General features: G+C 42.3%; 1 protein-coding gene across 2 annotated transcripts in view; it reads left to right on the top strand.

Moving 5' to 3' along the window:
* The window catches only part of PTPRR (protein tyrosine phosphatase receptor type R), a 113,210-nt gene that overhangs the window by 57,783 nt on the left and 42,385 nt on the right, over nucleotides 1-13,042 (top strand). For both annotated transcript variants that reach the window (XM_083574515.1, XM_083574516.1), the window contains exon 3: nucleotides 12,058-12,171. In XM_083574515.1, the coding sequence (XP_083430641.1) occupies nucleotides 12,058-12,171 (114 nt within the window). The remainder of the gene's footprint in view (nucleotides 1-12,057; nucleotides 12,172-13,042) is intronic.

Here is a 13,042-nt window from a genome sequence, read left to right as displayed (position 1 = left end):
ACTGCAGGAGCAGGAGCAGGCACCTGAGCTGCATCCCAAAGGAGCCTGTCTCAGCAGTTCTGGGACCAGTTATGCAGGCAGTGAGTTTACAGGGACTGAATGGGAATTGCTCTGTATTTCTCTGTTGGCTTAGAAACCAGGCTGGTTAGAGTGAATCACACCCTGACGAGAAAATGAGACAATCAGTGTCTTGCACATGGAGGTGGAGACATCAGCCAGATCTGAAAAAAATAGAGAAGCCAGGAAATTATTCAAGGTACAATGTTGTATTTTTTCCTTTTCCCCCAACCTCCCTGCCCTTTAAAAACAACAACCACAAAATAGAACAAATTGTATATTAAGTAAGGCTAAGAATTACGGTGTGTGCAATATCATGGGCTTTACAGTTCAATCCAATCCATATCTACTCAGAAGCAAGCGCAATTTACTTAAATGAGACTTGCTCTCTGGTAAGTGTGCAAAGGATCGCAACTATAGTGGCTTCAAACCTGGTTTTATATAGTATTTGATTTTATATTTGGGCAACCCGATTTTTTAAAAGCTTAGCATATCATGTAGCTTGATTGCATTAGTTTATTAAACTAAAATAATAATAATAATCTGAACAAGATATTGCAAGCTGCATGCAGGTATATCTCCCAGTTTCTAACCATTTCTTTCAACTAAACTTCCTTGCCACCTCCTTCTGAAAGAGTTCTGTTTTTGGTACCTCAATCAAAGCCATCTTTTCATGTGAACCAGTCCTATCGGCTTCCAGGTGGATTTACGTGCAATAATGCTTATTTACTAGATACAGCCCTCGGGCATTTTTGATACAGTGGTGGTTAATGCTACATTTTAGCCACCAGGATAATAAATGACCACAAGTGATTAAAAGGTGCTATTTTCCAGTTCTTAGGTATCTAATTTAATAAGAGCATAATTGTTTTTCCACTTTAATGTTCTCGTCGTATCAGCTGTGGTTTAGAGTTTGCTATGGTGTTAATAACAGGAAAGCAAATTAATCTGGGGGGGGGGAATGAAATTTTACTTTCACTTTACCTGGTTCATTTATGGGTAGTCCAGTGGCCCTGGTGTAGCCCCCCCCCCAAAGCCATTTCATTTGACTCCTGAGTGCCCTGCAAAATACTCATCAAGGTGTTTTCAAGAAGCTATTGGTTCACGGTTTCCTTCATAGCCTTGCTATTGTTTCATTCAAATAAATCCTATAGTTCAAAAACGGTTTCACTCAAAAGTGGGGAAAGCATTTTCTTCAGCTCTCAGAAGTAGGCAGACTCGGTATTTGAATGCTGCATTTTTCTTTTTATTTGTATGCAATTTTCAGTCTGTGTCTCTGAGCACATGTGTTCCATAATATGTTCAAATTTATGCTGCTGCTCCCGTTTGCACCCCGAAAAATGTATTATTTATTTTAGTAAATCTTTATCTCAGGGAAGGCTAGGGTGGCAAACAATACAGTTAAAAATAAACATGAGCATAAAAGCAATGCAATTAAAAAATAAAATAAAAATACCTTTAAAAACTTTAAAACATGTAAAGCAAGCACATGCTGTCATTTGTAGCTTGACTAAAGCATTTTTCTTATATGTGGCTCCAGGATTTCAGTCAGGGTATTAAGCAAATTGGAGTGACACAGAATGTTTCCCATTTACCCTTTACCATATAGATAACTACTTTTTCCATACCTCAATAGAATTAAACGTTGTTACTGAGAAGGGCTAATTTGACATATAAATGAAAAAATCAAAAATTTCTATTAAATATTATGGTTTATATATATATTTTAAAAAATGGTCTGAAATAAAATGATCCCCCATTCCCTGTAATTCATTATCCTGTCTCCAATGACCATCTTCTGCAATGGCATGCCGTATTTTCAGGGATAATCTAATATCCTTAGCATCTGGGGAATTCCAAAGTGTTGCGCTGAGAAACTTTGTTTTGTAGAATGCTTAATGTAATGTATTCAAACAAAATGAAGTAGGGTTTAATATTCTGTTTGGAAATTGTTTCACAGAGGGGCAAATCCATCCAACGTTCGAACATCCCTCTAACCATTGGTAGTTTAAAAGTCTACAAACGAAACACTTGTTGCTTTACATGCCTTTGTCTTGGTATTGTCTATAAATTATAAATTATAAATTATTGTTTATAAATTAGCAAGGAAGGGGAGATCACCCCTCCACATGTGTTTTGTGTGCACTCATAAAGATTTTATCAAGGCAGCTTTCAATACTGTTTGGGCCTGCAAAAGTTTTGAGGAGGACATACTTCTTTGTCGCCAATCAGAGCATGTTCCATAACTTCCTGCTGAAATCCTGACACTGTATACAGAGACGTAGGAAGGGGGGGGCGGAAGGGTTGGGTCTCCTGGGGTGCCACTCTGAGAGGGGTGACAAGAGGGGGTGGGGGGTTTTGCAGTTAAAAAAGTAGTAGGGAAATGCACTAAAAAGAATGAGATGGTCGAATTATTAATGGGAAGATGTCTGAATAGCCACAAGCAAATCGGCTTGAATACTCAGTCATATAACCACCCTATTTAGCACCAGTGCTCAATTAAGACTAGACATAGCCTAAGCTCAGCAAATGCTTTGTGCAAGCAGATCAGGATGAAATCTCAACAAACAGATAACCTGAAGGGGTCCATAATTTCTTGTCATTTTCAGCCACCCCCACTCCAGCCAGACATTTTATTTCCATGGTTGGCAAAGCAGTGTAGTGTCACCAAATAATAGCATGATGGCATATACATACATACAATCTCCATTATTCACCACCCGACTTGTGTTACTGTAGGTCAATAATAATAATAATAATAATTATTATTATTATTATTATTATTATTATTATTTATACCCCGCCCATCTGGCTGAGTTTCCCCAGCCACTCTGAGCGGCTTCCAATCAAGTGTTAAAAACAATACAGCATTAAATATTAAAAACTTCCCTAAAGGTTTTCTACACTATGTTGTCATGCATGTATCATGAGGTAATTTGGAAGACCAGGTAAGTGGAGTTCAAAAACCAGGAAATGAGTTAGTTCCTAAGTGGAAATATAGTTCCAAACCAAAGCCACAGCACATAAAACAGAAGACAAGGGATTTTGTTTGGAATTCCTTTGAGACTTTGCTTTCCTCAGACTGCTTTCGATCTCTTGGAATGGCACTTTTCACTTTAATGAAAATTCCACACAATCCTAGCTCTGATTGAAAATTTGTGGGAAGTGTTTTTTTTAAGGGATGAGGAAAAAAATCCGTGGTAGTTAGGGTAATGAATTGCTATTTGACAAATCTGTGGTAAATGTGATGTGCCAGTCACAGCAGGACTGCCAGCATGGATTGGCAACCTCTCATCTTCCTTCAGAGACTGCAAAAGAGGAAATGGAAAAATTGGTCAGTGTGCACAACTTTCGCATATGCAATGGAGCTTTCATTTTCTCTTCTGTCCCCTCCAGCCCTCTGCACGCCCTCAAAATATGCTCTGGAAGGTTGGAGGGGGACCCTCCAGAGCATATATTTTGGGGCTACGCAGGGGGAGGAGAGAAAATGGAAGTTCTGTTGCGTGAGTGAAACTCTGCTTGTACAGCATTGGGTCCAACCTGTTACCTCTGAAGCAAAGCAGGTGTTCGGGTACCTTTCTTGAGGATAACCAAGGAGACAGAGAAAGGCCACCTGTCAAATGTACCCAGAAAGAAAAATAGAGGCATTCAGCAACTCCAAAAGCAACACTTCCTCTCCGCTAAATGAAGTGCCTGCTTTTCCATTCACTGTCTTATCTGTAGAGTTCATGAAACAAGGCAACCGGAGGGGCAAAGTACAAGGTAAACAACCCCAACTAGAAGGAAGTTAATTAGCTCATGTTTGCACATGGCTTCCAGCCTCTAAGCCTAATATAAAGTTTAGCCTGGTCTGTGATTCATTATGTTGAAAGAGGAAGGAGGTTCACCAAAATAAATGGTGGCGACAGCAGTCTTGAATTTGAATTTCTTTCCCAACGTTTTTTAAAGTGTTGCATGAAATTGAACTTTCAAACTGGGTTGTTGTTGTTGTTGTTAAAAGGAAAGACCATGATTTACAGAGCCAATTTTTAATTTCATTTGTGTCAAAATATACACTTCTGACTCTTGTAGAGCTTCTGGGTGTGATCTTGTCCGGGTGTCCTATCTGAAAGGTGTAGGCAACTTGAGTGAGGCTGGCACTCCCTTAGAGGCATAAAGATACATGCATAGGCAAACATCCCTCCTCTCCCCATGGTCAGGAATCCTGCAAGAGCAAGATTTCCAATCCTGGAAAGAGGTGCTCTATATAGCCCCAAAGCTGGGTTATTGCAATGCACTCTATATGGAACCACCTTTGGGATTCATTTGGAAACTGCAGCAAGTTCACCAGGACAGCTTGCCAAGAACGCATTACACTCATTCTGAACAAGTTGCAGTGGCTGCCAGTTTGCAGTGGCCAAGTCCAAGTCCAAGGTACTTGTTTGGACCTGTCAAGCTCTATGTGGAATACCTGCTCCTATACCCAGCCCAGATGTTCCAATCGAGCCAGGATGCCCACATTTGCCAAGCATCTGCTGTGTGGAAGCATGTGAGAGGGGGTTCTCAATACTAACGTGCCAGCTGTGCCATGCCCTCTAGGTTTAAGTGATGCCAACCCTGGTGGGTTCTGGGCCACCGGTTAAAACCTCATTCACCTTGAGACCTACGAAGGTTATGCCAAAGACATGGTGGACACTGAACACCACTTCTTTGGGGGTTCTGCAATAGCCACCTTAATATCTACGTTTCTCTGTCAGCGTACCGACCAGCCCGATTCCAGACTAGCATGGGGAGTGTGCCTACCGGCGCCAGCAAACCATAATGAATGAATAATGCCTTGGCTCTGTTTACGCTCTTTAGTGCTACATGGAAGGAAGCATCCCATCTGCTTTCTGCTCAGAACTGTTTTAAACAGAAATGGATACTGTTGCTTTGCTGTTTTCGCGGAGCAGAAGACAATGCTTTTAAGGTCATTCCTTGAAACACTGAAATGCGGATTTCAAGTTCCAAATGAAACCCTGGGGTTTGTGAGCTATCAGGGTCCACCCACCATCTCTGGGTAGCGGAGGTTGCTGAAAGCCTCCTTTCATTTTAGTGGGGGTTCTTGCATGTGTCGTGACAGCAGTCAGAAGAACCAGCTGGATTGGGCCAAAGACCCATTTAGTCCAGCCTCCTGCTCTCAGAGTGGCCAACCAGGTGTATGCAGGAAGCCCCAAAGCAGGACCTGAGTGCAGCAGCACTTGTGATTCCTAGCCAATGGCATTCCGAGGCACACTGACTGTGTTGGCGGAGGTAGAACATAGCCATTGTGGCTAGTAGCCTCCACCCCCATTGTTGAGCTAAAGCACTGAGGTAAAGCTCCAAGGGCCTTCTGGCGGTTCCCTCACTGTGAGAAGTGAAGCTACAGGGAACCAGGTAGAGAGCCTTCTTGGTAGTGGTACCCACCCTTTCCATCAGATGTCAAGGAAATAAACAAATATCTGACTTTTAGAAGACATCTGGAGGCAGCCCTGTTTAGGGAAGTTTTAATGTTTGATGTTTTATCGTGTTTTTAATATTCTGTTGGGAGCCGCCCAGAGTGGCTGGGTAAACCCAGCCAGATGGGCGGGGTATAAATAAATTATTATTATTATTATTATTATTATTATTATTATTATTATTATTATTATTACTACTACTACTACTACTACTACTACCCATTGATAGCCTCATTCTCCATGAATGTGCCCCATATACGTGAGTAGAGGTTACTCAAGCACCGTACTTGCTTTTTATATAGTTTTTGTTTTGGAAAGTGCAAATTAGTAGCTTCCCATTAGAATATTAACTGAGCCAGCAGGCAGTTGGACTAGATGACCCTCAGAGTCCCTCCCAGCTCTACAGTTCTGTGATTATATGTTCTTAAATGCCCATGTGCAGCTACTTCATTTCCCCATTTGCATGAGTGACAAAGGAAGCCGCAGTTCCTTGTTGATACCCAAACTGGGAAGCTATGGTTAATGGCTTCCAAACAAACTGGAACACGAAGGAATGATCTAAAGCTGGATTCCAGACCCTGAATTGCTTGGAAGCCATTTGCTATAGTTCCTGGTTTCGTCATCCCTCAAAGCTATGGGAAACTTTGGCTTCCTGGCTTGTTCAGCGTTTTGCACAAAAGGAGAAGCAATGCAGGAGCAGAGGGGCTCTGGATGGGTGCATTAAGTTCATCTGCATCCCTTGGGTTATTGAGCTGAGGCTTATAAATGCAGCGGCAGCAATATTTGCCTCATATTTTAATACTCAAATAATTTTTTGGGGGTGGGGGAATTAGAGCGATCTAAATAGATGCTACTGTGCTAAACACGCTTGTAAGATGACATTATTCCGAGGACTGCAGGCATCTTTCAGAAGTCGAAGCGAGATTTCATAGTGTTTGTAAAGTACTCCTAATACCTACACATGCAGCATGTGAAGAATGGCAGCCTAAACGTACAATTGGGCTCAAGGCCCTTCATGTTTCTCTTTATCATAAGCAATCTGCTTCTATGGGAGACCACGCTTGCCAATTACTTCACGTTGCTTAAAAGAGAAACCAAAATCGCCCGGCAAGAGTGGAAACTTTTTAAAACAGGCTTTGAAACGTATCTCAGACTGTTCTTTCAAACAGCTTCCCACCACTTTGTGCTCAATTAGTTTGCACTCCCAGAAGGAAATGTCAAATCAAACGATGGCGGGATCTGAGCAAACTTTTCAAGGCAGAGTTGGGCATAAGTATTGAAATCAAGCTGTATCTAAAGAAAACATCTCTGGGATATTTTCTTCCCTCCTCTGTGACTTAGCCTAGAATGCCAAAGCCTGAAAGGATAAAGGGGTTAGCTTGTCAAAATGGCCATTTTCAAAAAAAGGAAGTGAAGGCTTTTATTCAGGTAAGGGAAATGTCTGTCTTTATGTATTGGAATTCTTCTTTATCAACAGCTATGAGAGCCACCAGGGCCGGGTTGTCTGTGAGGCAGGGTGGGGCAGTTGCCTCAGGCAGCAGTTCCTGAGGGTGCTTCTGCCACTGCTTGCCTGCAACACACCTGCCGCTTGCTGCCAGGCACCCACCATAGGAAGTGGTGGTAGTAGCCAGCTAGGCGGAGCTGCTCATTCTCTGAGGCAGTGGCGGATGAAGCCAGGCCACAGGCACCTCTGCCTCCTTGGCTGCTTGACTCTGCTCAGCCAGTGGCTGCCCTGCTGTTGTTGTCCATTGTCCATTGTCCTTATCTCACGGCTGAGCAGAGGGCATGGCTGGGAGACTTTCCCATAAGCGCCATTTTTAAGGAGCAGTTCCTTATTTGAATTGTGTTAGAGCTCCTGGCAGCAGGGAGGGGAGATCTCCCTCATTCCATAATTATCCCCTTGTGGAGGAGCGATGTTAGGAGACGATACAACAGTCTGGCCACTTTACCTCAAAATCCTACACGTGAGCAGGGACAAGCATGCGAAGCATGCACAAACACAACACATTCACCACTATCCCTGTCATCCTGCTTGAGTTGGAGGGCCACGTCTGAAGTGGGGAACCTCCCTATTCTTTCTAATTCACCTGGTCAGTGGAGTCCCCTGTTATGCTAGACCAACTGAGATTGCTTCCATAAACTTTCATAGAAAGTACTTAGCCTCCCTTGTACCCTTAGCAAGGAGATATATCAGCATTCCTCCTATCCCTTGCACCCTTCGCAAGGAGCACCTTTTGTGCTCTGCCAGTGACTTCTTCCACAGCCACCGGGGTCAGGCCTGCTCAGCTACAACTCCCCTCCTCCTCCTCTTCCTCCTCCTCCAATTCCTTCAGTCCATCTGTCTGTGCGTGCACTTGGAGCCAGAGTGGAGAGGAGCAATTTTTGTGCCCTCCCTGGGTCTCCATCCTTGGCAGAGGCCTACCTGACCAACCTCTAGGTAGAAAGGTAAAAGATAAAGGACCCCTGGATGGTTAAGCCCAGTCAAAGGTGACTATGGGGTTGTGGCGCTCATCTCGCTTTCAGGTCAAGGGAGCCGGCATTTGTCCACAGACAGCTTTCTGTTGTTGTTTTTTAAATAATTTTTATTAACTGGCCAATCACATCAAATTAAATCACATCACATAAATTCCAAATTACAAAGCCAAATTTTTAAATTTTGTTGGGGGAACCCATACTTCAAGATCCAAAGGGGGATTCAGATCATCTTCTTATTACTGCGTTAATGTCCAAATCAGTCCCAATCAGTCCAAACAAAATTCATAATTCTATCCAGTCTTATCTTGGTGTTTCCACATCATATCTTGTTCATATAATTTCTATTTTTCCTTTACGATCTCTTCTGTTAGTCTCCTTAAGCCAATAAGCAAAATAATAATCCACAGACAGCTTTCTGGCTCATGTGGCCAGCATGACTAAACCACTTCTGGCGCAACGGAACACTATGATGGAAACCAGAGCACACGGAAACGCTGTTTACCTTCCTGGCACAGTGTTATCTATTTATCTACTTGCACTTGTGTGCTTTCAAACTGCTAGATAGGCAAGAGTTGGGACAGAACAATGGGAGCTCACCCCGTTGCAGGGATTTGAACCGCTGACCTTCTGATCGGCAAGCCCAAGAGGCTCAGTGATTTAGACCACAGCGCCACCCGCATCCCTAACCTCTAGGTATGCCCCTGCATATAAGAGATATGCCTTGTAGTTTGGATGGTGCATTCCCTCCTTTTCTCAGATCACCTAATTGTCCTCCTGTCCTTTCTATAGAAACTCCAGCCAGATTCCATGATGCTACTGATTTTTACCTTGACGGGTTCCTCTTTGTTTTTAACTCCACCTTTCCAGGCCCCTCTTGACAGTATAACACCATTGCATTTATAGCCTGAAGCACAGCAACCTGGAAACTGTTGCTAACAGTTGCAGTAGCTAGATTAATAGATTGCATTGGGAACGTGTTCCCTCCAAGGTGACTTACCTTCCGCTCCTTTAGGCATACAAAGTCACGGCTGACAGCACGTACCACACATTCAAAACTGTATTCCCCTTAGGGAACAAGTGCCGTAAATGATAAACAGTACAGATCAGCAAGGAATAATATGATTAATTAGTGTCAGCTGACTCTGGACAGTTCAACACTTCCTCTGTTGAATTAAAAGTGTCTGCAATACTTGGGTGGCATGCATATTTGTGGTACGACAAGGTTAAAGCACATAAAAGTTTTAAAAATCATATTGTCAGAAAAGCACTACTAAATGTCTGGGACAGATATAAAGACTTGCTGGAAAATAAAACTCCAAGGTGGCTGTCGCCAATGGAAGCTAAGGCAGTTAAAAAGTTAAATATGGAGTCCAAGTGGCCAAGATACTGGGAAATTTTGGAAAAGGAAGGGGACAAATTGAGATTGCAGAGTTTTGAGAAATTAAAAGGGAAGGTGAGAGATTGGTTTCACTACCATCAAATTAATGAAGCGTTTAAACTGGACAGTAAAATTGGCTTCCAGGTGGAAAAATCAAAATTGGAGACAGAACTGTTAGAACCCAGTACTAAGAATTTGTCCAAAATGTACAATTTGCTGCTGAAATGGAATACACAAGATGAAACGGTTAAATCGGTCATGATTAAATGGGCTCAGGACATTGGTCATAATATTTTGTTTGCTGATTGGGAAAAGTTGTGGACCACCGGGATAAAATTTACGGCATGTAATGCCTTAAGAGAAAACATTATGAAAATGATATATAGGTGGTACATAACCCCAGTCAAGCTTGCAAAGATTTACCATGTGCCTGACAACAAATGTTGGAAATGTAAAGAAACTGAAGGTACATTTTTTCATCTTTGGTGGACCTGCCCGAAGATTAAGGCATTCTGGGAAATGATCTATAATGAACTTAAAAAGGTATTTAAATATACTTTCCCCAAGAAACCAGAGGCCTTTCTCTTGGGTATTGTCGGCCAAGGGGTGTTAAAGACGGATATAACTTTCTTTATGTATGCTACAACAGCAGCTAGAATACTCATTGCGAAGTACTGGAAGACGCAAGAACTACCCACACTGGAAGAATGGCAGATGAAGGTGATAGACTATATGGGCTTGGCAGAAATGACGAGCAGAATCCGAAACCAGGGAAGAGAAGCAGCGCAAGAAGAATGGAAAAAATTTAAGGACTATTTAAAGAAATATCATAAAGTTAATGAAAGTTAGAATGATGTTGGACTGGAAAGTAAATGGTTACTACTAGCAATGGTTAAGACAAGGAAAACAAGGAAGAATAGTCTAAATTTAAATTAAAATAAGGGAAGATTTGCTGAACAATCGATAAGAATTTGGAATACAGAAAGGGGAAGCATGAGGAAGTCGGGGAAGATAGGATATGAAATTAGGACATGAAATGATACATGTTTCTTGTTTTGTTTTTGTTTTTGTATGTTTATGTTTGTTGTATTGTGTTTATATGGAAAAATAAAAATATTTAAAAAATAAAAATAAAATAAAAGTGTCTGCAATACTTTGGAGACTTAAAAAAATAAATAAATCAGAGTGAACTCGGTGCCCGTGATCTGCTTTTCTATTCCATGAATACCCTAGATGTAAAGGGCAGTTTGCATTGTTGTTATTTAGGTCATTATTTTATTTAGGTAATTTATATACCACTTCGCATTTCAAAGGAAAACTCTTAAGCAGTTTACGATGTCCCCAAAATATCACAAATCAACTGCAAAAAAGTTATTAAAAAATTATATGTTTTAGAGCAGTGCAGAGAATAATTAGATAAGCTATATTCTTGAACACAACTATAAACTGAAACATATGGGGACTATAATAACTACAAGCAGATTCAAAATGCAAAAATGTAGCAGAGACAACCAGATTCCTACAAGCTGCAGCCCTCTCTCTTCTGCAGCTGTCTCACCAACTTAAGCTCAGTTACAAGACTCTATACCAGAGGGTAGACACTTCTGACTTCCCATGCGAAGGCCTGGTTCCACGTGGCAAGGCCTGGTTGTTCCAGACAAAAAGAGGGCATGATGTATGTCAGGTGATTTACGGCATGTGCCCTGATTAAGATCAGCTGGATTAGGGGGGTGTAATCTGTTGCGCGTTTTACAAAGTAGGATGAGTTCTTGTACGACAAGAAGGGTGCATTATAGTCCTAAGAAAACAAGTGATTCTTTCTAGGGAGCCATTTAGACTAGTAGCTGATGGGAATAGTCGAAGCGAGTGAATGAGCAGTCAGCAAGGCTTCACTGGCGTCAAGGATCAGCCAGAGAACATGCTAGGCATATCAGGGCTCAGTTCAGGAATGTGGGAAGTGGCAGTAAAAAGGATGTTCAGCATAATGACCACAGCTCAGGAAACAAGCATGTAAAGCCATCAGATTTTGTACTCAATTGCTTTATGCCTCGGAAGTGAAATGGTAATCAAAAACAAACCTTTGCTTATTTTATGTAATGCCGTTTCGTTTAGAGGGGTTACTACCCTGCTGCTTTTGCTCTGATTGACTTGTGGGGGGTTTACTCCTGAGTAAAGCTTTTAAGATTGCAGCCAAAGAAGCCTTCTAATGTTCCGTGACCTCACCTTGAACTGAAAGTTGGGAGAAGACGAGATGTTACACACTTTAAATTAGCAGCCTTCAACACACTGGAATCTGCCCATCCTGAAAAATGACAACAGCTCCCCTTGTTCTTGATTTAAAACACACATTGGCTTCACAGATTTCAGGGCCATGTTTTGCTAATTGTGGGCAGGACAGCAAATGGTGCCTCCTCCTCTGGTCAAGGCACAATGGACCGCAGGACCGTCATGTTATTTGGTCACCTGAACAGAAACCCCCACAACGTCCTTCATGATAACAAATTAAATAACTAAACAATTTGCTGCCTTTTCATGACCCTCCCAAACTCCTCTGCCTCTGGGTAGAGCCAGTGCAGCTTTGTCGTCGTCCTGGGAAAAACCGTTTGCACAATTCGCAGAAGTCATTCATTAGCAGGGAACTGTGTATGCCGAGCAAGATTAGCATTTGTCTGTTTGGGGTTTGTTTTGCAGACTCTGCAAATGGATGTAAATAAGCTGAATATCACATTGCTTCGGATTTTCCGCCAAGGAGTAGCTGCTGCTTTAGGACTGCTGCCGCAGCAAGTGCACATCAACAGACTCATTGTAAGTGGTGAGCATTTTGTGTGACAATTTTCATTTCTTAGCTTTCATGTCCTGGGAATAAAAACCCAGCACAGCTTTAAACAGTGAAAAGATTTCCCCAAACTGCTGACTGCAAGGGTGACTTCTGATGGCCACTGAAGCTCTTTCATATAGCTCATTCTGACCACTGTAGAGTCAGAAGGTCAAGTCACATGATCACATTCCACATGGCCAACCAGTTTTCTTTAATTTGCATCTTGAACTCCCATTGGATATGGTGCAAGATCTTCCGTAGGACGTAGCAAATCTTCCAGGGGTGGGTTCCGTGACACCGTGCCCAGAGAGGCTATGATGGAGTTGAGAAGTACCACACCCAACACCTTCCCCCTGGGCAAATTCCTATTTGGGCTGGAAAAGTATCCCACCAATGCTCATAAGAATCTGCCAAATTCTAGTGAGACCACTGACCCACCTAGTTCAGTTTTTGTCACCACTGAATGGCAACAACTTTCCATGTTTTCAGAGAGGAGACTTTCTCTTAAATATGGCCAGGGGTTGAACCCGGCCTTTGTTTATATAAAGGCATGTAATCCACCACTGAGCTACAGCTCTTCAGTTGATTCCATCCTGGTGCCTTGTGTAGTTAGCAGGCATGTGGCAGACATCTAGCAAAACAATGATCAAATTATGAATGAGCAGTTTGCTCCAGATTTTTGAGAAGAGAACATCTACCCACCAATTTAAGGAGGATCATGCAGGGTCATTTCTGAGCTTCTTTTCTCTATATATGCGGTGTGGGGAGCCTCAGGTCCAGGGGCTGAATATGGCCCTCCAGAACTCTCCATCTAGCCCTCAGAAGTGTCACCTGGCTGGAATGTGTCCTGCAACTCTG

Source organism: Podarcis filfolensis (genome assembly GCF_964270895.1).
Source record: "Podarcis filfolensis genome assembly, chromosome: 10".
NCBI classification, from domain to species: Eukaryota; Metazoa; Chordata; class Lepidosauria; order Squamata; family Lacertidae; genus Podarcis; species Podarcis filfolensis.
Note: the sequence above shows the minus strand (reverse complement) of the source record. Positions and strands in the feature narration are given on the sequence as shown.